The 26061-nt window shown below is 45.0% G+C and overlaps 1 protein-coding gene across 1 annotated transcript; it reads right to left on the bottom strand.

Moving 5' to 3' along the window:
• Nucleotides 1-1578: 1578 nt before the first annotated feature.
• Nucleotides 1579-23906, bottom strand: LOC119372338 (dentin sialophosphoprotein-like). The gene is made up of 11 exons (XM_049419851.1): nucleotides 23879-23906; nucleotides 20402-20414; nucleotides 19386-19546; nucleotides 18312-18449; nucleotides 16548-16646; nucleotides 10169-10258; nucleotides 8927-9022; nucleotides 8000-8077; nucleotides 5723-5833; nucleotides 4129-4815; nucleotides 1579-1715 (listed from the first exon to the last, which is right to left on the bottom strand). Exons 1-11 carry the CDS (start codon nucleotides 23904-23906, stop codon nucleotides 1597-1599), a joined length of 1620 nt encoding a protein of 539 aa, XP_049275808.1. The 3' UTR covers nucleotides 1579-1596.
• Nucleotides 23907-26061: the final 2155 nt, after the last annotated feature.

The following is a 26061-nucleotide window of genomic DNA, read 5'->3' as shown; positions in this document are numbered from 1 at the left end:
CGGGAAATGGTGTGTTTTTATTTATTTCACTACTTTCTCCCCGGTGGTGCTGAGCCATGTTTTGTAGGCTGCAGAAAATAGGGTCACTTTTCTGTACAATAACCACTTTCACCGTTGCTGTTTTCGCCTGTGCTTACCGTGCAATGAAGCGCGCACCCCACGATCGCCCCACGAGGAGTCACTGCTCTAAGCGTTCGCAATTGGCCCGATGTTGTTGTTTCGTGTAAGTACATGCGTCCATACTGCCATGTAATAAAGCAAACACTGCCCAGGTGGCGCATTTACGCATACTGTCATCTTTCGCATGCAAAGGTCGCTGGTTCAAAACCCATCGTAGTGTCAACCTTTTGATCTTATACGTGTATTGCAAATCCGTTTGCGGAAGCCATAGACGTTGACGAAGAACCACGAAAGGAAAAAAAGAGAGTCATCCGTCGACAGAAGCCTGTAGTGGGCTTCCTTGTGTTCTTTGGTAGGTTTTGCAAGTGTCTGTAAGTGCACCGCGCGGTTTCTTCGATGACGTTTTTATTCAGTGGCATGCTTTTGCGGTGTCTCAGAGGTATCAGCTCTTTATTACACACTGCTCTGCTCGACTAGCAGTAGCAATAAATGAAATGATCACGCACTCTAGGAACGTACCATTATGAACCTTAAATGCCACTCTGTCGACGGCAGCGGCCGGTTGTCATCATTGAAATAAAGGCAAGGTTCTCCGCCACTGCTTAAATTTCGTCATTTTGTTCTTACTAACACGTGTCATCAATGTGTAAGTGTATTCAGAATAAAACTTTGTGCGGTTTGATGACGTTCCATATGCCAGTAAACACTAAAAAAAAAGGATGACCTAATTTTTAGGTTTGGCGGTACCATGCCGCCAATTTCCCACAGGGAGGGTGCCTTCCGAAGCGACTACGTACTTCGTTCTGCCGAGCATCAGGCCGGTAGCGTGCTTGTACCTATTTCACCGGCATACGCGGCGGGAGCAATTCTCTGCCCCCCACAGCAGCGGCGGATGCTCGACTATTTCACCAAGGCTTGGGTGGGTTAAGGTGCACCCAGGGGCCTTTATAGGAACTTATGGGGTCACCATTCCAGATGAGCATCCGTGAACATCCGAGTGCCAGGTCGGTGTACTCCTCTACCCCTTAGGAAAAACCGGCGGGTTTCCGGTCGGGCACTGGGAATCGAACCCGGTACGTGCCGCATTGGAAGTGCACGCTCAACCAGACAGCACCGCTGGGGTCTTCAGCTTTGACATAACCATAGTTTCAGCTTCCTGATACAGCGTTCGGATTCCTGACAGATAACTCTTTAATGCATTTAGCTGGGTTGGTTGGTACTGGCTGAATGCTTCTATATTACTCGCGAACACACACAAAGTCTTCACAGAAAGACTAGCGGTTGTCCTGTGTCTTTCTCTGTAGTCCTTGTGCGTGTTCGCTAGTAATATGGAAGCATTCCCGACAGCCTTCCTTACATAGCTTCCTGACATAGCCTTCAGCTTCCTGACATTTCCCACAGTTTCCCTTCCTGAATGTAGTGACTCATGGCTTCCATGGAAGCGATATACCCAGAAATGGAGGTGTCAGATGCCTTTTATTTTCGGACACCGTCGTTTGCAGCCGTCCGCGGAGGGTGCTGATCTTCGGTGGCTCCTTGGGTAGTGGTATTGGAAGCGGAAGCATGGTGATCCACTGCTGTAGACGAGAGGTGACCTACGATATGAGTAGCGTAACACAGTAACTTCCAAGGAACATAATCTCTGGAAAGAATACTTCGCATCCACTTGTACGTAGTAGTAGGCTATGCATCTCTAACTTTCGCAAGATGTCCTCCATTTTGTGAGTTTCAGCTGTACTAAGCTGTTGGGAGCTCACTGTATACGTTACCTATACGTTACAATAAATCATGCGTCGTTTACAGTAGCGAGTTGAGCACAGAAAATAACAATAATGATTGCCTTTGAGTCCACTGCGAGTCACGAGGCGATACGTAAACAAGACAACCGCTGCACTTTATCCTTTGCCATAGCAGTCGACTGTCACAGTGCACGCGATACCACTTTCTTTTTTTTTTTTTGGTCTGTTCTTGCTCCTTGCGTTTCAGTTCAGCTGCCTTGGGCATGTTTACCAAAGGACTTTGCTATCGAGCAAAATTTGTTCAGTTAAGAGTCAGGACATTGACTGTATTTGTGTGCCTTTCCTTTGATGTCACTTTAGCGCTATCTTCTTATTGATACACTCTAAGAAGGGGTAGTGTGGAGGAAGAAATATAGTGGCGCTGCGTGTCTTTCCTGTCAGTATATAGTTAAGCATAGCCTTTCATATACAGACGAATCCGGATATACCGAATCTGAAGGGGATCACAAAAGAGTTCGATATATGGGTAATTCAATAAATGAAATATATAAATATTTATATCGATATATAAATATTTTCGATATTTATATATCTATGCGATATACCCAATAATTCGTTGAATGTGGGTTCGATATATGCGGGCTCGACTGTACTCTCTTACGGATTCGTATAAGTGCCCCCTCCTTGGACTGCTGACGTTATAGTTTTGTATATGTATAGCAGCTAAATGAAATTTCATACAGCTCCTACTCGTACAGATATAAAACTTAGAGGACGCTTGAGCTTCGCGTTCGAGAGTAGAAAGTGATAACGAAATCGGGCCTCGTGCGCATCGCCTTCTCAATTGCTAGCCTAGCTTCGGTTCTTGGTGCATGCTTCAACCGTGCCGTAAGGAAACGAACGACTGTGCGCTTAACATTGGCCGTTTCAAACTATCCTAGAATTCCTACTGCAAGTACAGTTTTTAAGTGCCCGCTACGCCATAATTCCTCCTTTTGCGAATCAACGAAGGACCCGCGCGTCCCCAAGGCAACACGCGGACCTACTCAGCTGCTCACTTTGTTGATGCTTTTGCAGCTGATGATGATTAAATTTGTCTGAGCGCTTTGTAATGGGTGGGCCCTTAAAACACCCACTCGTCGGGAAATTCACATGTTTTGACGCCTGGCGCGATACTACTCTTCTGCCACGCATATTACATGCGTTAAGGATACTCCTTACACTACGTGACACTCGTATAGTTTCTTTTTTGTTTTTGAAGCAGTTTCAAGCAGTAACGTGGCTCTGTGGTAGAACAGCTGCTTGGCACGCAGACGGCCTGGGTTCGATTTACACTCGAGCCCAAGATTTTTATCATTTATTTTATTTGCATCCTTCTCGATTCTTCGGTCACAGACAAGATGATTTTTTCTCTCACAACCAACAACGCCGGCGCCGACACCGACACCAGAATTTCTGCGAAACGAACTCTTTAACGCTATCACGTTATGATTTCGTTAACCGTGCACAGTACCTGCGTTGTTACAGTAAAATCATACGGATGAACACGACTTTATCAATGCATTCGGCGTTTCACTAACTTGTGAATTCGACAAGGGTAGCAATGTGGGCTTATTTTTTAATCATCCGAGCAGCTTTAATGTAGCGCGATACGACACACGGACACGAGAAGGCACATATGGACACCACACATCACTACTAGCAACATGTCTATTTTCAAAACCTATAATAATAACTGTTGGGGTTTTACGTCCCTATTTTCGAAACTAGATTGCTTATAAGCCACAATCGCCAGGTAGACACAAACACGGGGAAGCACTCGGAGAAATTCGCGAAGGAAGTCACTCTACCAAAGCAAAATTATGAAGCTAACACCGTGAGTCACCGCTTACGCAAGAAAGTCAACCCCTTGAGGCGCAATGCAGTCGACGGCTTGCTAGTACACAAATCACCTAGTGTGTCGATAAGTTCGGTCAACAGTCAGGCGGGTGATTTTTATATGGACCAACAATGACTGCCAAGGTCTGTGAGCGCTGTGTGGTTTCTTATGTGCCTTCTTGCGTCCGTGTGTCGTTTCGCGCTTCATCAAAGATGTTCAGTTAATTTGACGTTACGATATATAAAACTGAGAAATCACGCGTGTGAAAACTAAAGTAGAAAAAAAAGGGTGTCTGATACATAGGTCGATTTCAGCCCTTCTACATACCGTATACTTATAGTTTGTGGTCTCAAGCAGGACTTGATCTTCACTTTTTTTTTTTAATCTTACCTTCGTCTGCTTGCTGGCTTGAAGTCGTTGATGCGGTGGCTTGTAGCGTGGCCTCCGAAATCTTGGATGTTGAATCTTGCCCTTGTCTTGGCGGGCCCTGTTCGCCCTCGATCGTCCCGACATCGTCAGACTTCTCACGTGTGGAATTCTCCGAGTTGCTCCGTCCTGCCAGCGTCGCGTTTTGAGCTTTGTCGTCGCCCGAGACGTCGTCGTTGTCGTCGTCGTCATCGTCGTCGTTTTGTTCGTCACTCGGGGAGGACGTGTTCGCGGACTTGGGACCGTCATCGGCGCTGGCCGCGTTCACAGATCCGTTGGACACGTTCCCGTTGACCATAGACAGCGTTCCAGCTGACGTTTCCTCTTTGCTCTGACCTACTGACACCGTCGTCGATGCGTTGTCGATCTGGACGAATGGGCTAGGACCGTGACTCAGCGTTGAGGAGCTGTTGTCACTGTGTTGTAGAAGCGTGTCTCTCGCGTCAGATGCACCGGCACCTCCCGAGTTTGTTACAGAGCCTTCAGTGCTGATAGACTGCTTGTGGAGGTCCAAGGAGACGTTTACAGAGCCCGAAGGCCCATCAGCTTCGTCGCGTCTCTCTCTTGGGCTGGGTACATGTCCGCTAACAGCAGCGCTGTGGTCGGCATGCTCTTGGGGAGATACAGTTGTGACTGTTTCGCTTTTGTCGCCTGTAGTATCAATCAATCAATCAATCAATCAATCAATCAATCAATCAATCAATCAATCAATCAATCAATCAATCAATCAATCAATCAATCAATCAATCAATCAATCAATCAATCAATCGGCAATGTTTTATTATTACATAACATGTTAATTACAAGGCACAATACATACAGACGAAATATACACACGATAATAATGATGAAACCGAGGTGTTGCCTTACTAAGAACAGATACTATTAAGATTGGTACGAAAAAAATATCATTTCATTACAGTAAGGCAAGTAGCTCTGGTTACTACAGCACTGGACGGCACTTCTAACAATCTTTGCCGACAGCGCCTATGATATCGCCGAAGGAGGGAGACAACGTTATTTCCGTGGACCGGCAGTTCCAATACGTTCCCAATATGCTTTTCTTCCTATATAGCTTCGCGTGTCTATTGCATGCTCGTACACGTTACCTTCCATCGAGAGCGTGAGAGGTGAAGAGACTTGGTGTACGATTCTTAATTGAGCCTCGCTCCTGCTTGTTCACCTTGACGGAACTAGCTGAAGGAGGCACAAAACACCCCATCCAGCTTTTTTATACATGAGGCCGCTTCGCCATTCTTGCACGCGGTCTGGCATACGTCTTGTCACACCAACAGTCACACAGAACTGTGCATCAGATTCAATAAAGTTTGAGCTGTTTGACCTTTCGGAGGCATCGGACTGCATGCTGGACGACGTGTCTAACCGTGAGTTTTCTGCTTAATTCGCGTACCTTGCACTATCGTCGGTCACGCACGAATCGGAAGTATCACCATTGCACAAAACAGAAAAGTACGAAAACTTCGCTGGTGGCGTTTTCAGCGTTGCCTGAATGAATTCTCTCTTCTGTGCGGGAATTAATAAAACGAGTTTTGCTCACGTGTAATAACGAGGCGGTTGTTACGGAACTCTGACGAAGAGTTGAAGTCTTGGTCGACGCCTATGGCAAGTGCTTTGTCGTCTCCCATCGGCCATGGGCTTCCTGTTCCCACTGCAGAAAGTTCGTCGCATGCAAGTCAAACACACTATTAGTAAGCAAGTTATGACCCATGAACTCAGCGCGGTTATAAACTAAGCATATGAACGCGGTAAATTCATATAACCATCAATCATAGAGAAATTTAGAAAGCGACTCCAGCAAACGGCGAGGGGTCACTTTGGCTAAACGCATATAATCAAATGCCACTCCTGTTATTACACACAAGGGCAATTTTCAAGTCCGGTGTCTGAATGTCCACGTGCTCAGACACAACCTCGAGTAACTTCAGGGACAATATTATCTTATTCCACAAGATGTTTCTAATAAGGGGCGTAGTCAGAGATTTTTCTCGCGTGTGTGTGTGTGGGGGGGGGGGGGGGGGGGGGGGGGGGGGGGTGGGGAGGGGTTCAACCATACATTGTGTACGTTCGTGCTTGCGTTTGCAGTTTACGTGTACATAGGCTTGCGCACAGGGTGGGGGGGCGGCCGCCCCGCTTATACATCTAAGAGGGGGGCGCAATGTCAGCCCCACATATTGGCATAATAGGGAGGGGGGCACGCTGCAACTCGGGGGGGGGGGGGGGGGCGCAATATCAGCGCCATACCTTGACGTAATTGGGAGGGGGGGCGCTGCGACGAACATTCGCAACCCCCCCCCCCTGAATGGGAACCCTGCGCACGCCTATGTACGTGTACATATACGCATGCAAAATTGAAAACTTTACGCAAGTTTATCTAATGGGTTCATGTGGTCTTCATTCAATGCCTGCTTTCGGCGCGAGTCTTGTCGCTTTCGTTTTTAAAAAGACGCCATATTTTAAACACTACAGCATTTTGCTCAGTCCATCTAATCAAACCACTTGCATCGCCCTTGCGTGGAAGCAATTTTTTGAACCGCTTATCCTCTGAGCCATCGCCTCGTTTCATATGGTAGCTATTTGAGGTGCGTCGGTTACGTTACACAGATGGAAAAAAGTGATACTTCTCGGTTTTGTTTCATATAAAAAAAATTGAGTGAGTTCTGTTAGAAGTAGACATTTCGATATTCGTCGCTACTGAAAGTGTTAATTTTTTTCGCAGTTTACAACTGACATATTGTACAAGCTGCAACCGTCCACGCGAAAGACCTGTAAGTCTTTTTTTTTACGTTAGTGGCTAAGCAAAGTTCGAAATGCGATGACGCCTGTATTCGCTAGCAGTGTTATGAAAAAACACAGACGTAGCCACACAGAGGGCCATTGTTCTAATGCCTAGCACAGCCTTCGCGTATAACGTACTTCTGACGCATTTCCTACGAGTTTCAGCACGTTGTCGCTCCGCGCCAGTGCGCTGACTGAGCGGAATATGTTTCATAAACACGGGATCTATGCTCATCAACAAAGAGACGTAGCGCAGACAAACAGAATATAAACAGAATATGTGACTACGTTAACGTCTGAGGCCTTTTACGCTACTTATCACATCAATCAACGTCTGCCACAGTGGAGATGTGTGCTCGGCTGCGAAACCGAAGGCATAGGTAGGCAAAAGAAGTGGAACTCACTGAGACTCACTCAAGGAATATATTTTGCGCATAGGTCTTGCTCAGATTCAGTCTCACCAAAATTTTCCTCAACCAGAGTCACTGGGACTCAAACTCACCAAAGTATTGCTCACCCGGACTCACTCAGACTCACGGTCAGATCCGAGTCTGAGTGAATCGACTCATGAGCAAATTTGCCGACCTATGCCCGAAGGTCGCGGGTTTGGTCCCGGCCGCGGCGGTCGCATTACGATGGAGGCGAAATGCTAGAGACCCATGCAATGTGCGATATACGTGCACGTTAAACAAGACCAGATGGTCGAAATTCATGGAGCCCTCTGCTATAGCGTGCCTCAATCATATCGTGGCTTCGGCGCGTGAAACTTCATATATTATTATTATCACTTCAAACAGCAATCTTTCCGGAAGTAGTAAGAAAACTTCCTAGCGTGAATGTTGGCTTCAAAGAAAATAGCAGTTTAAATAAAGGTGGTCGAAATTTAGTTTTGCGTGTACAAAATGCGATAGCAGCGCCGACACATTTCAGTGACGTCACGCTGCAACTTGCATCTAAATATCCAAAGGAACGTTATTAATAGAACAATAGAGAGATTCAGACATAGTTTATGCAATGGAGTGCACTACTTAGGTATTACCTCTTGGGACTTCGCTACTTCCGGTTTGGTTTCCGGAAGTGGTTTGGTTTGATGGCGCCGGTGCGACAGGAACGGGCTCTGAATAAAAGAAAATGCATGTAGGTGAATGCTAACCTTCACCTAGTTAAAAGACACCAGCCAATGACGTCGACCAACTCCTTCGACTCTCTCAGATTTAGAAATAGTATCTAACGGCAGTCACAAAATCATCACAGACTGTTCAAATGTTTTTTTAAATGACTTACAGAAGAAATCTCTCTGGAAATCTCTGCTATTATTCCGCTAATGGAATTTAAATAAAATTATTCGATGCATTCTGCTTACTACTTCACTGACGCAAGAGTTTTCAAGAAGATGGTCAATTGAGTCGCGAAGCTTCTACATTCACATACTGTGGTTCCATTACATTACGATTAAACAAATAAGTACGGGAAATATGCATACTATATACGTTGTATGTGGGTTGAGTTGCTGTTGACTGGTGTACTTGCATTTTGTTACCGTAACAATGGTGCCACTTTTTATAAGCGAAGGTCAAGGAAATTAGTACGTCAAGTTAGAGTCGCGATCTTTTCAGGTGGGGTATGCAAAAGCGAAGTAAAAATATTCTGCATTTAGTTTACGAGATAGTTTCTGTAATGTGTTCGGAGGGCGGCTGCAAAACGAAGTAAAAATATTCTGCATTTAGTTTACGAGATAGTTTCTGTAATGTGTTCGGAGGGCGGCTGCCACGAAATAACTCACGAAAAAAAAAAGACTATAGTGTTGTAATTCTTACGGTCATTCGATGTTAAAAAGAAAGCAAAAAAAAGCATTAGCGGTAGCTGCCAAGTGCAATTTAGGCTGTTGTCTTTTTGATGGACATGAACGTTTTGTTTGTGATGGCACGAATTTTATTCTGCGTAGTTTTCGTATGTGCATAATTACCACAAATGCATCCGTAGAGGAAGCAGCCCTCGATGTCCTTCGGAGAATTCTGTCGGCAGCGATATCCCAGTGGACATCGCTGGGGACACTTCATCTCTGAAATTTGACAGCGTAAAAATCATCCAACCAACCAACCAATGAATGAATGAATGAATGAATGAATGAATGAATGAATCAAATAAGTTTTCGTTGAAAGAATTGGCGCTTAGCTCCCTGAAGTTAGTAAAAAAAGAAAATAAAAGAAACTCACAAGCTCCCCTATGCATTAGCCTAAGACGACTCGAAGGCGAAAGCATTCTTGTTCTTAATCGATATATTCATCTTCCCCAGCCCCCCTTGTGAAATATCTCTGCACCTAATGTGGTTTTGCACTGCCTCCAGGATTAGCGGCATTGCAAGCTCTGTACACCCCACCGGGTTTCGCGCAGCCTCCGTGATCGGCCCACCTTTGACCAAGCGAAGTTATCATGCGATGACGTCATCATGTGACATCTTAGTGATGTAATTATCACTTCAAGAATTTTGGCAATCCGTGACGTCATATTGTGTCGTCATCACGTGATGGTGATTTGTTGGGTCACTCGTGTTGACACCGCCGACGCGCGACTCCGACGGTCAATTTCCACGTTTGAAGAGGCACCTAAGGCTTTCGCCTTAATAAAGAACAAGAAAAAAAAAAGGCGATGGGGCCATTTGCACATGTGACGCTAAAAAATAATAGGCTGAGGTGGGACCATTGTGGCAGAACATAGTGGTTATGGCGCTCGACTGCTGAAAGATGGAATAGCTGCATTTTCATAGGGGTTCTGAGGTGGGCTAGTTGGTTCATGAACATTGTGGCAGAACAGCGCAGACAACGGGACCTGTATGTTCTTCGTCCCGTTGTCTGCGCTGTTCTGCCATAATGATAGTACATGACTCGATGTTTTTTTAATTTTATAAGAGCTGTTGACGTCATATATAAATCTCAGGCGCTCTGACTGATGAGTATATATGTTCACAGGGAAAAGGGATAATGCTTCGACAAGATCCAACGACTTGTGCTTGATGTTCATGTGGCTGACCATGGTCATAAGTGCTCAGTACGATCGCAAGGGATCAAGGGGAAGTCAGAAATAAAGAGTGCACTGCACTGCAAATACTTTCAGTCTCTATGAAACGGACTATAACATTTTTTTTCTTCTTCTGAGCAAGATACACGAGCGCATACTTCGCTCTTTTGAGCGATTTGGCATTGCTTACCGCAGATGCAGCCTCGTTGGAAGCAGCCTCGCTCATCCCTGGTCGAGTTTTCTGCGCATTCCTTGCCGAATGGACACGGAGAAATGCATCCTGTGCAAACATACAGGCGTTACGGAAAGCATAAATGTACGTAATATGTCCGAACACACGAGGAAAAGTAAAAAGAAAACAAGTGTCACGCTTATTGTCACGCCTGGTTATCACGATCAGGGGTCTCAAACACGCGGCCCGGCCCGCACGTGACTGTATTCGTCTTATATATTCTTTATTTCCTTAATAAATACGTTCATTAACATTCTATCTTCATAAATGGTACTCGCATTAGTTTCCCGCCTACATCGATTAATAACGCTTTGTTCGGGAAAGCGACACGGACGTGACTGATCTCAAGCATTTTTTTTTTTTTGTGAGGCGCCCCATGCAGTCACCGTTCCGAGTTAGTCATCATATGTTGAAACACAACCGTGGAGAAAAGAAAAACTATATTTCAGAATCGGTGCCCAGACTTTAGCCATTCTGAAGATCGGTATTGGCATGTTTCTCGAATCCTGACGTCAAATTTATTTCAGAAATGGCCCATGTATGAAATATGGCAAAAGCCTCCTCACATGGCAACGTTTTCTCACAAAGAGAGATCAACTAGTGAAGCACTCTAGATTGCTTTTTCACAACGTAAGATTCTGTGGAATAGGTTCGCACGGAAATTTCAGTTAAACTGAATACGCCGACACTGTCGGTATCCACTGAGCGGAAATCCACGCTCCTGGCGCTTACTCGTTGGAGTCGTTCCACGTGCTCTGTAGCCGTACCTCCTTGGAAGTTCTACGGAAGAAAAAAAGTGCCATAATTTCACGAGTGTGAGCACTTTATTAGAACTGGGAATTTACTGAACTTGCTCAGTCTGCAAGTTGTACCAAAAGTTCCTTGAACGACGCAACACAAGTAGGTGAAATCAATTTTTTTTTGTTGAACGTCATAAACCCCATAAAGGAAATACCGTGGGCTTATGAACGTACACCCTTTTGTCGCTGCAGAGCGCTGCAGTACCGCAGCGCACGAGCGCAGTCACGTGGTTTTATTTCATATTTCGCTGGCTTCCATTAAACGACAGAAAAAATCAGCATATACGTTGCCACAAAAAAATTGGATCGGTCGTTTTAGAATGCCCTCAACAACGTAGGGAAACACACTTGGGCCTATAGCTAACATGAAAAGTTTTCCATAACTGATCTTAGATGATTAACTAATTAAGCGCAATATAACGATACTCTCACGAGCGCCACAGGACGGCAAGTCATATGTCGCTGGTTTAATTCAATTGTAGTTAACCACTTTTTAACACGGAAGTGTTTTATGCCGGGGCCCACCACGGCTCCACTGACGTGTTTCCGTCACGGATATGACGTTGTAAAATATACAGACGAAGAGGTGGCAAAGAAAAAACCAATAAAAAGTTCCGCCACCAGGAGTCGAGCTTACGACCCCTCGCTCCGCCGCGCGCGGCGCGAAACGACTCGGCTATATGCAGCACGTTCTTCACCATACTAACGGCGAGATATTTATATACACCATTTGCCAGTGGCGGTACTCAGAGATCAGTGGCACTTCAGCGTGTTTTCGTTATCACTAGCGAGATGGTGCGAAGAGCTCGACAAGCGCGCTTTAAAGGTCGTCGTCCCACGCGTTGCGATGAGCGCGCAGCTCTACAGGGCGTGGTCGCTCGTGCGCGCGCGCTTATCTCGTGACAACGGTGGTTTGTACGTCTTGCGCTCTCACCGCAAGTTTGCGTTGAAGTTACAGAGAGCACGAAGGTCACTTCGCTCACTGCAGCGGCTGCTTTTGCGAAAGGAGCGCGCTGCTAACACGCAAATAAGTTACAACTGTGACAGTTCGCGCTCATAATACTTGTGCGTTCGTTTCGTGCGTCCTCCTTTGTGATTGAGCAACGCGCTTTAACTGTCGAGCTGTGACAGTCGTTAATTCGCGCTCATCCTGTGTATTTTCTTTCCGTGCGTCCTTTCTGCTTGAGCAGCTCGCTGCAAGTTTCGAGCTGCTTGCCGTTCTTTGCCTGACATTGCAATTTGTTGCTATAGCATTCATTCCTTCGCCCGGGTGGCGAAACAATGCACAGCAAACGCTCGACTGCGTCTGTGAAGACACATTTCACTTTCGTGTTATACCGATTCCTACGGCAGAGGGATCGGCCATGCTTTCTTAAAATATCTGGTTCCAGTAGCGTGAAACATGTGCACCCTTTACATATATAAGTATTTGTTACGCACGTAGTCTTTGTTATAATCCAAACTGAATTTTCCATAGAGTCTTTCGCAGAATTGAAAAAAAAAGGCCTGTTAGGAAGAGCCGCTGGCATACTTATAATAAAATATGATCAACGAGTCTAGGAAGCTTCTAGAGACTGCTTAAAAACTGAGTAAACATTGACGTAACAGAAAACCACATTACTTCTTACCGCATACGCAACCGGAGAGAAGCAGCCGTAAAGGTCCTTCGGTGAAGACGGTGCACATTCAAGGCCAGGCAGGCAACGAGGTGCGCAGTTTGGTTCTGGGGTCGTTAGAATGAAAAATTCTGAGTTTGCGAAGTTAACACGTCTTGTGAAAACCTATCGACCATAATTTCAAAACGTCTGAGTCTGAGTCTGAGTCTGAGTCTGAGTCTTTATTCCAGACATGCATACAAAAAAATATATATATACATGGCTGAGGAGGAGGGAAAAAAAGCCGCACAGTCGCGGCTTGACATTGCTCCCTTCCCCCCGTATACATCGGCACTGCGGTATGCACGAAACAGAAATAGCACAGGATAACATTGTAGCATAACAAACAAGAACTCCAAAGCAGAAAAAAAGAACACGGTGCACAATAAAATGGGTGACACTACAAACACATTATATCTCCAGATATATTCAAATAGAGTTGCGTACACAATAGAGTTGCGTCTGATCTTGTGCTTAATGTTTCTTTTTGCTCAAGGGGGTGCCCCTGAATTAACATGAGCAGCTTGTACGTTTGATGTCCAAAAGGATAGAATTTTGGGGCAGTTGGTGATGCCTAATTGAGTGACTGTGAAACACAATAGACGGGACAAGCAGTATTGGCAAGTGTCTGGTGTCTCTGATGATTGTGCGTGAAGTCGAGAGTTGGAGGGAAACCAGCCTGGCCGGGAGCATACGTGACAAGAATTAAAAGGGACACTGATTAAGAAAGTTTATAAGCACTGAAGACGCTTCGCCTCCCGTATGGGAGCCTTGTTCACAATGGGGATGAATGCCGAAATGGTCCGGCCGCAAATGGTCGCAAATGGCCGCAATAGTCGCAAAGCAGACTGCTTTGGCTAGTTGATCGCTCGCTGCTCCATTTTTCAGTCGACTGCAGTCACAAGCATCTGAACCAATCGGATGTGCAGGGACTGGATGTCAGCTTATATTAAGGGACAACTGCGATGCAAGCAGACGTGAATCTGTGTGGCGACGGGTATAGTCGCACGCCGCTGGGAACATCGGTCGCGTAGAGTCGCTTTTTGATCTCCAGTCGCGAGTGGTAGTGCGACTGGTGCTAGCCGTAGGTGTGAATGAACCTTTAAAGTGTGACATAGGCAACGTAGGCATCACGTAGGCCCGTGTGGGAAGTTAAAGTTTGTTAAAAAAATTTTAAAAATTTGCCTCAGCATTGATAGTGGTATTTATGAGGCCCGAAAGAGGAAATAATCTGTTCTGGAAAAGAATGAAACCTGTTCATCTGTGGTGGAGCGGTTTTAATTAATAAGCAAGACACTGCATCGTGGCCCGCGCTGCGTCTGCGTCGTCTCGCTGGCCACGCAAGACGCCTTGGGGACCCAGGCTAGTTTTCGATCTTCGGGTCTTAGGTCAACGCGAACGCAAGAGCCCGAGACTGGCTTGGGTTCTGCGCATGCGCACTTGCATCTCGCAACCTTCTTGCGTCCCCAATTCTGAAGCTCTCTATTATTTAAGACTTCGCTGAGGCGTTTGGTGTTTCCTTAAATGGGCTACAGCTGCTCGTCAGCGACCATTTACAATGCCCAAATAGCGCTCACCACATATGCAGCCCGGCCTGAAACATCCATTCGAGTTGACTGGTGAACCCGGCCGACATCGCTTTCCAAGAGGACACGGTGACGCGCAGTCGGATTCTGTGAGAAATATGTAAGCGGGAGGGCCATCTTTGCAGTGCTATAAATTTCGTGAAAGCAACTAGGAGGCGAAAAAAAATATTCGCCGTCAGAGCCAAGTTCGCAGTTACGTTAGACCACGAGGGAAGAAAAATTACGGCAGCTTCGTACTGGCGGTGCCAAGACTGAACGAACAGCGCTGCTGGGCGGCCTTCCTTAGCATACCAGCCAAGCCTAGCCTAGCCTAGAGATAGCCACTTAAGCCTAGATACAGCCACATGATCATAGAGGGAAGCATGCAGTTAAGCCTGGGGAAGCCAAGTTGAGCCAAGAAAATCCAACTTGAGGCTCCATCTCTCTCTATTTATTTCTCTACCTTTCTTTCTCTCTCCTTATCATTCTTTCTGTCTCTTTCTTTATTTATTTCTCCATTTATTTATCTATCTTTCTCTGTGTTTCTTTCTACCTTTATCTTTTTCTTTCTATCTTTTCTCGTTCTCGCCCATAGCAACGCAATCATATGGTTCCCATAAATGCTTGCTCTACTAGCGTGCCTGGATAGCCGAGTGGTTGCTACGCTCGCCTTCAGACCATGGATACCGGGGTTTGAATCTCGCCTGGCCAAGAAATTCCACTTCGTTTTATGCATTTCTTTACCTATTCCTCTCCACTTCTCCTCTCCTCCTCCTCTCCTGCCTCCAACGCGTTGCTAGGCGACGCATGATGACGTCATCGCTCGGCGAAGTTTTTCTGCGAACACCTAACGGGCCTAACCTCTGGCTTAAACGGCTTCGATGTTAATAAAAATTCAGTGTGTTTCGATGTCTACCCATCAACGAAGATAATGAGAATTACCTCCGCACACTGTATGCTGTGCTATGATTAGTAAAGTCTAGAAGCTTGTTTTCAAAGATGTTTCAAGACCCCTGCGGCTTACCACACGCACATCCTGGAGATGACAACCTTGAGCATCTGTTGGGGCATCGGAACGGCACCTCTGACCAACAGGACAGACGGAGCTGCAGTTACTGGCCGCCGATGGAGCTCTGATGGATTCTGAAAATTGAAATGTTCGCAGAATATGTGCACGAATTGGTATACGGCTTAAGAAATATGATAGAAAAAAGTTATGTTTTGCGACTCCGCGTCGCTATCGATAGCTTAAAATACAACCTAGCCAGTAACTCTAAGGGGACATTCAGGTGCACGGAGCTAATATTTCGATGTGAACTAAAGATGATGTCTTACTAAACCATTTCTACGTACTTTTGTTTTCCTTTTTTGTAATTTGTAAGGCCGTTGAAAAAGTCTCAGAGTGGGAAATCTGTATTTTTCCTATCAGCACCCGGAATAGACCAACTTGAAGGAGGATGATCATTGGGTTCAATTTTTATTAACCGCCAAATCAATCGAACAAAACAGTGAAGCGAGGGTTATTTGCATAGATAGATATGAAAATGTTTAAGAAAGAAGAATAAATTTGTGATAACGCTCACATCCGCGATAAAACACAAAACAAAAAAGGAAATTGGAGGTAGACAGCTACATTCCGCGGATGGGAGTCATCATGACGACTGTTGCATAGTCGCTCAGCGATGAGTGACACAGCAAAATGTTATCTGACTGAGTCACTCATTGAGAGATTGAAAGGTGGCAAGTGGCTCATTGAAAATTATCGACGACTAGAGCAAGACGCTATCGTTAGACTGGAAACAAGCCTGTGCTACAGGCTTGTTTTAAGTTTTTTTTTGTTTTCGTATTTTTTTACCAGATGCCTTTTGCCTTTAGTTACCGGATGATGATCATTTCATTTAATTTCATTTATTTTACCCTCAATCGCACAAAGCTTTACAGAGGGGAGGGGGGACACGAAATAACAATCAAAGCAAACAAAATAACATCAAATAATAACAAGTACAATGCATATGAAGATACGACGTTAGGCTAATACAGCTGAATGCAATGCACATACGATGAGAAATACAGAGCAAAAAAAAAGAATAAAAGAAAGGTATATGTACAATATACACTTTATGCGTCATCAAGTAAGTGATCAGAGTATTCACGCTTGAGAACCAGGGTATTCTACGGATAAATGTATTCTCGACGTCGCATGTATTCATAGTAAAATACTTGACTTTTGCCATACTGTTCATCATGTGCAGATAAGGTAGTTGCGTTGGCGACCAGTTAACTTCTAATGCCACGAGCTGGCCCGTGGTGTACGCACCGCATTTGCAGTTAGGCCTGAAGCATCCCCTGTAGTCCACTGGGGATCCGAGAACACACTCCTGATCAGGTGGACACCGCTTGTGGCAGTGCTCAGGGACTGTTGAAAGAATAGTCAGTATCGATTTAGCTCTAAAGATGACAGAAGTGTGTTAGCATTACGTCCGGTGATGGGCAACCAGTGGAATCGAGCAGCTCTATAGACTACAGGTGATCAACAGCATCAGAAGTGGTGCGTGATGTTTGCGTCACACTTCGACGGTGTATGGAATGAGCGCGAACAACCGAAAAATTACTTCGCATGGTAGAGCATCGGATGCGTTATTCGAAGGTTGCAGGTTCGGTCCCTGCCGGCGGCACGTTGTATTTTCGTCCATTTTAATTTATTCACACTTAAATCGTAATTACTACAAATAACATCGGCTATACTTTCCTTGCCTCGATTGTTTGTTAGTTCTCATTAACGTTGCGGGAAGCGTTGCAATGTTGAGATGCTTTCTCCCCACTAATATTTTTTTAATGTCTGCATTATTTGAAATTATTATTACCAAAGGCACATAACATACGTAAACAACGAGGGTGGTAGGATAAAAACTGCATAATGCAGGTTGACTAGTCCCACCTCCCCGTGAAACGCAAGCAGCAACATGGCAGGAAAAGCTCAATGCATAGAATTGTAGCAATACTGAAAAAAAAAAGAATACATACAGCGAAAGAAACAAAAAAAAAACACGAGAATTTAGCAATGTCAAATATTAACTTGAAATGTTTAGAACATTTCAAATTAACGTACGTATGAAGACTTAGCAGTAAAGAGTGCACCTTATAATATAGTGATTTCGCTCAACTCCTGAAGTTTATCGTAGGAGATGAAGGCAAGGAACGTAAATATTTGAAATTATTCGAACGAATGACGTCATTTAGCTACAATTTGATTTTTACTGTAGGCCAAGTGTACCGTATGTTTGCCGATTTATTTTCAATGGTTTTTATTTAGTACTTTATTTTCCGGCCTTCGACACCTCAGAACCTCGCTAATCCGGCACCCTCCGGCCAATAAGTTTGAAGCACACTGCATTATGTCTAGGGCTCCGTGTTTTCGGAGTTTATTTTTCTTGAAGTTGGGAGGGTGTTTCTCGGAGTTTACATTTTGGCCGAAATTTGGCGTTTATCGGAGTTTATTTTTCGTAAATCCCCAATTCTCCGAAATTCGGAGTTTAATTTTGCCTTATTCTCAATACTCGAATGTTTGAAATGGTCTGAAAACGAAAACGTCACAACACGCGATGTGTCTGTAAGGCTTGAACGCAATAACATATATACACGCAAGCACAGACACTTGAATACAAAACAAAACGCCCACTTTTTAATAGACGCAACCATACATCACGAAGTCCGTTTATTCGATGTCGTCTGGCGCGTCCTGGTGCCGCCTGGGTACCGTATATCAAGGTGTCCTTTTGGGCTGCCGGGACCCTACATACGTTGACGCCTCTCGCGCCGTGCTCGACAAGCCCTTTGTTGAATGTGCGATGGGTGCGGTCTGCGAGATACTGTTGACGTGAGGTAAAGCTTATATCGGCCAAACCGGCCAATGTATCAATGTCCGCTTAGAACATTCCTTTTCGATAAAGAACGGAACATGATCATATTGGCCGTTAAAATAGGAATTTTTTAAAATCGATCCGGAAACACGGATCCATAATTATGTCTGAATTTTTTGGATATCTGGTCGCATGCTGATAAAGGGTGCAGGCACACTCACAGCAGGCGCATCCTGGTTCAAAGCAGCCTTTTTCGTCCTTTTCCGAGGCCGGATGGCAGAAGAAGTGCGGGCTGCGGCACGGGTTCACGCAGGTCTCCGCGGTGCCCGGCGCAAGCTGCGCAGGGCCGGCATTGTGCGCTGGAAGGGAGGAGGAAGGAATCTGTACACGATGCTATGCAAAAGCGTGACTGTTCGCGTAAAAATCGCAGTACGATTAAAGTATGCTACGATTCGCGTCGTGACCTCAAAGCGAACAATATGATTCGTGAGTGAGCTCCGTTTATTTTGCCGACCTGCAGCGGAATTTGCTTTCAGGTCGCTACGTTCACCTGAAAGACCTTAGTGTGGATGGAGAATAAAACAAGGTATAGAAAAGAAGTCAAATTGTACACAAGTATATGAAAATTAGCGCTCAGACTAAGCGTTATAAAGAGAAACATTCTGAGTTATTAATCCAATGAATCCTATAAGCACGAAATACATATTGTTATAAATAAGAGGTGGGTGTTCGCCAAATCTGGATGTAGCAAAAACAGTAATTACAAGCTCTGTAACTTGGGAAACAAGAAGTTATGAGCCTTCGTAGACGCCGATGGTGCATGCGTAATTCTAGGATAGAATGACCATCGGCGGAGAGAAGGAACGTGCGTACTATCACGTGCGTGTGCAATGCGAAATGTTTCAAATTCATACGTCGGCAAAAAAAGTGGAGCTCAGTGAGACTCACTCAAGAAATATATTTTGCACTTAGGGCTCACTCGGACTCAGGCTCACCAAAATTTTCCTCAGTCGGACTCACTTGGACTCGCACTCGCGTCTCGATATGAGCCTGATCGAGTGAGTCCTGGTGAGTCCGCTCATGAGTTAGTTTGCCGACCTATGACTCCCAATGCAGAAATCTTTAGTTTGCAGGAAGTATTGTTCCATCAAATATACGAAATAAACTTTTCTTCATGTCTTCTGGTTTCAACTAACGGAAAATCTGGAGCCCAGGTTTCCTTTACGATTCCGAATGTATAAGTACATGTGCATCATTCGCGGGCAGTTTTAAACGGCACTGATACAAGCGCTCACCCCGTGCCGCCGCCGCGTCGCGGTGGCTCATGAAGCCGACGATCAGGAAGACGATCACGACGACGACAACAGACATCAGGCCGACGATGAGGAACAGTTTGCCGCTTCGCTTTGGGAACACGCCACCTCCGCCGCCACTGTACTCCACGCTGTCGCTGTCGCTGCGACGGAAAGAACGAACAAAACAAAGCGAAGCTTTTTTCACAAACCTTCCCAGCTTCTAATAATAATATATGGGGCTTTGCTTAGCCAAACCACCATAGGATCATGAGGCATGCCGGAGTGGAGGGCTCTGGAAATTCTGACCCTCTGGTGCTCTTTAACCTGCACTGACATCGCACAGTACACGGGCCTCTAGCACTTTCGCCGCCATCGATATGCGACCGCCGCGGTCGGGATCGAACCCGCCACCTTCGGGTCAGCAGCCGAGCACCGTAACCGCTGAACCACCGCGGCGGACCCGGCCTCCTATCAATCGTGGCTACTGCTGTCTGACACAACTGACTTCCCTTTACGCACTTTGCATCACGACTGGTTTCTACTTGCGGTTTCCATCTCTGGTCTCTTACTTATAAATTGTGAATAGAGTAGTACACGTACATAAAATCAATGCGAACATTAAAGTACAAAAACAGATAAGAAAATAAAAATAGAAACGTAAAAAGCTACTACAAGGACAAATTTCACTAACTAAAACGAAAGAATAACAGAGAAAGCTAACGAGGCTGAACATTTACATCCTGAAAGAGTAGCCAAGTGAACGAATTTGTGCGAAATCGGTAATTTATCGGCTCTTAAAGGGCCCGCAAAAATTTTATAGCTCATGAAGGAGACGAAAGAAAGGTAAGAGATGTTTCACGTGGGTAGTGTTGTACAACAATAAGGCACTAATTTGAGTAGCAGTTGAGTTTCGTTACATTTAGCGAAGTAGAAGAACTGGTGTAGCGGGCGAAATCCTGAAACAATGAGCGTAACAACTTCTGAAAAGGATAAACGGAAATTAAATCTGCACTTACTGCGGCTGGTCCTCTGAAAGTTAGTAAATTGAGAAACCGCATTAGACAAATAACTTTCACAATAGGAGTTTTATGGATGTGTTCATTTTTCATAAACAAAAATAAATGCAGTTACATTAGATGTTCCTTCCTATTTGATCGACACCTGCTCGAGTACCGTGCCGTATTTGCGTATCGCGATCAGCTTTTATGCACAGGGTGAGCCATAAGAGAAGAGAACACCATAACTAATATCTGATATTCTGCTTTCTTGGTTTCTGTGCCAGAAGTGGGCATAACAGGGGGGGGGGGGGGGTTATTGCTGGAAAAAGGAAAGGCCACACTAAAGTGCAGCCCACAAAGGAGCACGGCGCAGCGCTGAGCCATGAACAGAGTTGGAAAATAAAACAACAGAAGCTAGTGGAGAAGGAGTATTTAAACCAACGCTCGCAGCGGGCGTTAAGGGTAGAGGCCCATGGCTTACGCAGCCAGAGGTTTTTTTCCCCGGAGCGGGGGGGGGGGGGGGGCAAAGTTCAACCAACATTTATGTATGCTCGTGCGTGTGTTTGTATGTGTGAGTGTATACCTGCAAAACTGAGAAATTTCGGGAAAGGGGAGGGTTTCCTTATGACTTTGAGCAGAGTTTCCACTTGAGATTGTAGGCACAACATCGTCGACGAAAACAGCGCAGGAAGAACAGGGACACTATAGGAGGACACACAAAACAGGCGGTAACTTTCAACAAAACGTTTAATTTGCAACTGCACAGCTACTTATACTAAACAGTTCACAAAAAAAAAAACCCACCAAGATAACACATGCGAGCAGATCCCTCTCGTGTCGCTATCGCCCTGGCAGGTTTATCTAGAAAGGTCAGCCCTATTTCACTCAAAGCTACAACTTGTATAACAGAAGCGCAAAAAAGGACGACAAGGACAAGAAAATGCAGAACACGAGCGCTTACTCACAACTGAAAGCTTTATTGCTTGAAAAGAAAATATATACCTAAACAGTGCCTAACACCCGCGCATGCGCACCGTGGACAAAGAAAAACCGAAAACTAAAAGAACACAGAACCCCCCACGCCCCTCGCACCAGCTACCAAGAGAGTTGACATGTTGGGCTAGTTGGTGTTTAGACATGGGAACCATCGTTAAAAGCGCAACACCACACAACACAAGAGAAGACCAGACGAGCTTGCGCCTGTGCTCGTCCGGTCTTCTCTTGTGTTGTGTGGTGTTGCGCTTTTAACGCTTAGCTTTTAACGATGGTTCCCATACCTACCCTCCTCGAGTAGTTTTACTTCTTTGGCCGATATTGCCAAAGATAGATGACTGATGCATAGGGATGCCCTAGTGTTAATGTGATAAGCTTCCGCCAGTTCCCGTGTCAGGCGGTCGCGGTGTCTGTACAAGATCTCTGTCTCTGAGAACCGCGCTTCACATCGGTACTCAGCACAGTGCGTGGCTAAGTGTGTTAGTGGTCTTCCCTGCAAGGAAGACTGATGCTCCCTTAGGCATATATTTACACATCGGCCTTTTACATTTACACTGGCCAACGTAGATACGTCCACACGACAGAGGGATGCAATACACGACGTTGATCTTACAGCGACATGAACCTAACTCCGCGGTTAATAGTGCAACCACGAGTCATGACGTTGTCAAGCTTGTTGCCGACCATTGAACATAGCCTACTTAACTTACTACTAGCGGAAAAAACCACTTTGAGCCCAAATCACTGAGCTGCCTTTTTCAGCCGATGTGAAAGTCAGCGCACATATGGCATAACTGCTACTCTGTCATTCTGATTCAGATTCTGGCTGCGAACATCAAGACCTTTTATCTGCTTGATAAGGCGTTGGCAGGCGGCTTGTATCACTGAGACAGGAAAGGCTGCATCTTTTAGACGATCTACCTGCTCATTAAAACTGCGCTGAGCGAGATGTTGACACGACTTATTGACAGCCGATTTCAGACACGACAGAGCTATTCCGTTCTTCATTAGCTTAGCAGTGAAAGGAAGGGAAACTCAAGAGCGGCTTAGCAGACCGGGGTGCGTAAATCCAGCAGATACGTTGTGAGGAAAAATGCAGGGATAGGTCAAGGAATCTTAAAGTGTTATCAACAGGCCATCTCAAATGTGAAATTCAAACCACCGACAACGTCAATTCAAACCAGCCGACTAGCTTGACAACGTCATGACTCGTGGTTGCATTATTAACCAGAGAGTTAGGTTCATCTCGTGTAGGACCAACGTCGTGTACTTGCATCCCTCTGTCGTGTGGACGTGTCTACGTTGGCCAGACAGGCCGATGTGTAAATATATGCCTAAGGGAGCATCAGTCTTCCTTGCAGGCAAGACCACTAACACACTTAGCCATGCGCTGTGCTGACTGCCGATGCGAAGCGCGATTCGCACAGACAGAGATCTTGTACAGACACCGCGATCGCACGACACGGGAACTGGCGAAGCTTATCACATAACACTAAGGGCGTCCGTATGCATCAGTCATCCATCTATGGACATATCGGCCAAAGAAGTAAAACTACTCGAGGAGGGGAGGTAGCTGGTGCGGGGGGGGGGGGGGGGGGTATTGAGCTTCTGTGTTCTTTTGGTTTTTGGTTTTTCTTTGTCCACGGTGCGCATGCGCGGGTGTTAGGCCGTGTTTGGGTATATATGTTGTTTTCAAGCAATAAGCTTCCAGTTGTGTGTAAGCGCTCGTGTTGTGCACTTTTTGTCCTTGTCTTTCTTGCGCTTCTGTTATACAAGAATGAATCAGTACCAACTAGCTCGCCTTTCTGTTTTGCTTCAAGCTACAACCCATGACTACGCCAATTGGAGAGAGGTACTCAGCTCAGCGGTGGAGGCACTCATCTTGAGATGATGGCTTCCTCTTTGTGCTTTCTTGCTTTCTTCTATCATTCCACCCCCCCCCCCCTACCTCCACCACCTCCACTCCCGTGTTCTCTTACACTCTGCAGAACCTAACCTCTAACCTCTCCCAACCTCAAACCACTGCGTCTCCTCACCTCTCGTGCCTTGATTGACCAATTGACGCAGGCCGCCTCAGCTGGTTATGAAGAACGATTTGTCAGTTTTTTTTTCGTGGAACTGTGGTCTAACATGAAAGGGGACACCCACCGCGGTACGGCCAGTAAGGTACAATGGAGTTTGTCAGCGCACTTAATTAAGCTAGTTTGCTCTGCGCGACGATGTGGACGTGATTTCAAGACGCGGACAGTATGTCCCGTCTCATCTCTGTCCGCGTTTTCAAAGAGCATGCACATCGTCATCAAGTACAATGGATTGCGCAATACTGGTGTTCCCTGTTCACACAGGTGCCCTGTAGTCCACAGGTGCCACCAGAAAGGACGGTAGTTACGTGCTATCTTCCAGCGTTCCCTCGGCTTCGCTGTGGGGCGCATAAGACGGAAAATGCAGCGACGCGTACGATGTACGTTGGTCCGGGGGATTTCAACTGAGAGAGTAGCTTACCGCTGTTGTCGGGCTGGGACGAAGACATCTTTGCGCCGTCTATCCTCACTGCCTACACTGGACAGTTGCCAAGGCTTCTTCTTCTCTAACGTGCGCTCGAGCCACGAGCTCCTTTCATTGCTGATGACGATGATGCTCCTGGGATGATTGGCACCTACCCACTCGGGGGAGATCGGCCAAGAGTTGGGTGGATCATATAGTCTGAAAATTTTTAAGTGCTACTGGAGGTTACAGTGTCAGTTAGAATGGGGAGTTATTTTTAATGAATCCCAATTTTAGCCAAAACCGCGTTGTCAGTGTCACCTAAGTACCGTGCATACTGTTTGTTAATGGTGCCGTTGTTTTTGCCTAAGAAAATTGGCTCATATCCACGAGGGGGATTGGCCACACTATAGTTAATAAAGAAAATGCACATAACAATTAAATGGAACAGTACTGAGCACCATCTGATATGAAAAACAAACAAAAAGGAATGGTGAGACCTGATGTAAATGAATCATATGTAATGAATTCTCAACCCCCCCCCCCCAAAAAAAAAAAAAAAAAAAAACATTATGGCAGCTTCGCGCTAGTGGTGCCAAGCCTCAAGGAAAAGCGAAGCTGGGTGACCTTCCTTGTTTCTCATTATGCTTTCTTTCTTTCTTTCTTTCTTTCTTTCTTTCTTTCTTTCTTTCTTTCTTTCTTTCTTTCTTTCTTTCTTTCTTTCTTTCTTTCTTTCTTTCTTTCTTTCTTTCTATTATCTCTTTTTTGTATTTTTTCTTTCTGTTTCTTTCTTCCTATTTCTTACTTTCTCTATCTATTTCTTTTCTTTCTCGCTCTTTCTATCTTTATTTCTCTTTCTCTCTCTTTTTTTGTTTCTCTTCAATATTTCTGTCTTTCTTTCTCTTTGAGTCTTGCTCTCTGTTTCTTTCTATCTCTTCTTCGTGTTTCTTTCTTTCTCTTCTATGCCTTTCTCTATATTTCTATCTTTTTATGTCTTTATTCTCTTCATTTCTCTCTATTCTTCTTTCGCTTTCTTTCTCTGTTTCTTTCTTTTTCTATCAATTTTTTTTCTCTTTTTTTTCTTTCTCTCTCTCTCTTCACTTGTTTCACGTGCTCCACTTCGCCGACCAGAGTTTTCGAACAAGAGAGGTCGTAACACAGAGCCCTGCTGCACTCCTGAATAAACCTCGAAATTGCTTGGCGCACTGTTTTTTGCTTTAAGTGATTGTTGATGATGTGATAAATATGCACCAATACAATCAAGCAACTGCGTACTGATTCCTACACTGTGAAGTTTAGGAAGAAGTTTATTGTGAGAGACATCAAACGCATTTGCGAAGTCAGAACATATAACTTCGACTTGCTGATTTGCATCCATACAAAAGTCATGAATTGTTTCAATCAGTTGTGTAACGGCAGAAAAACTGGATCTGAACCGCGCTGAAAAGGACATAATAAATTATTTGTTTCTAGAAACTCTCCTTAATGTTTGGCTATAATGTGTTTAGCGCTTTGTTACATGATTTTTGTATTACTTGACGCCATGTAATAATCGTTCGGTTTATTTCGTACTTTTCGTGCACGACTGTCCGTCATCTTGCTTCTTTGCCAAATTGTAACGGGGTCGGCACCTCGTCAAGCTGCTCGAGCTTTTAGTCCCGTACTCCTCCTATGCAAAGAAAATAAAGTTGATTAATAAATAAGTAATTAATAATTAAATAATTAAACAAGTAATTGATTGATTGATTTATATTCGGTAAGACGGAAAGGTCCCATCTTCGATTCGGCCAGGAACAACATCGGGCTCTTCGCCTGGCAAGCAGGCGCAGCGCCTCGAAGGGAATTCATGCAAGTCTATGCAAATGAAGTCGTAGCACTTCACCGATAGCACAAGAATGCTGTTGCGAAGTTTAAAGCATCGAGTTTAGTGCGGAAGTGCCTTGCTTGCCGACACAACGCACTGATTCCGAAAAGGGAAGCAGAAATGGGGACCTGATATATGGATGCGTAGGTGTCTCATTTTATTTTAGAACGCATACCATTCAATTACTAATAACACCACCTTCGTTTCTTTGCCTAGCTAGGGCGGCTGGGGTGACACGTGATTTCTATTATTAAATAATAATAATAATAATAATAATAATAATAATAATAATAATAATAATAATAATAATAATAATAATAATAATAATAATAATAAT

Source organism: Rhipicephalus sanguineus, chromosome 10, assembly GCF_013339695.2.
Source record: "Rhipicephalus sanguineus isolate Rsan-2018 chromosome 10, BIME_Rsan_1.4, whole genome shotgun sequence".
Lineage (NCBI taxonomy): Eukaryota > Metazoa > Arthropoda > Arachnida > Ixodida > Ixodidae > Rhipicephalus > Rhipicephalus sanguineus.
The sequence above is the reverse complement of the archived record's forward strand: the minus strand, read 5'-3'. Positions and strand labels throughout refer to the sequence as shown.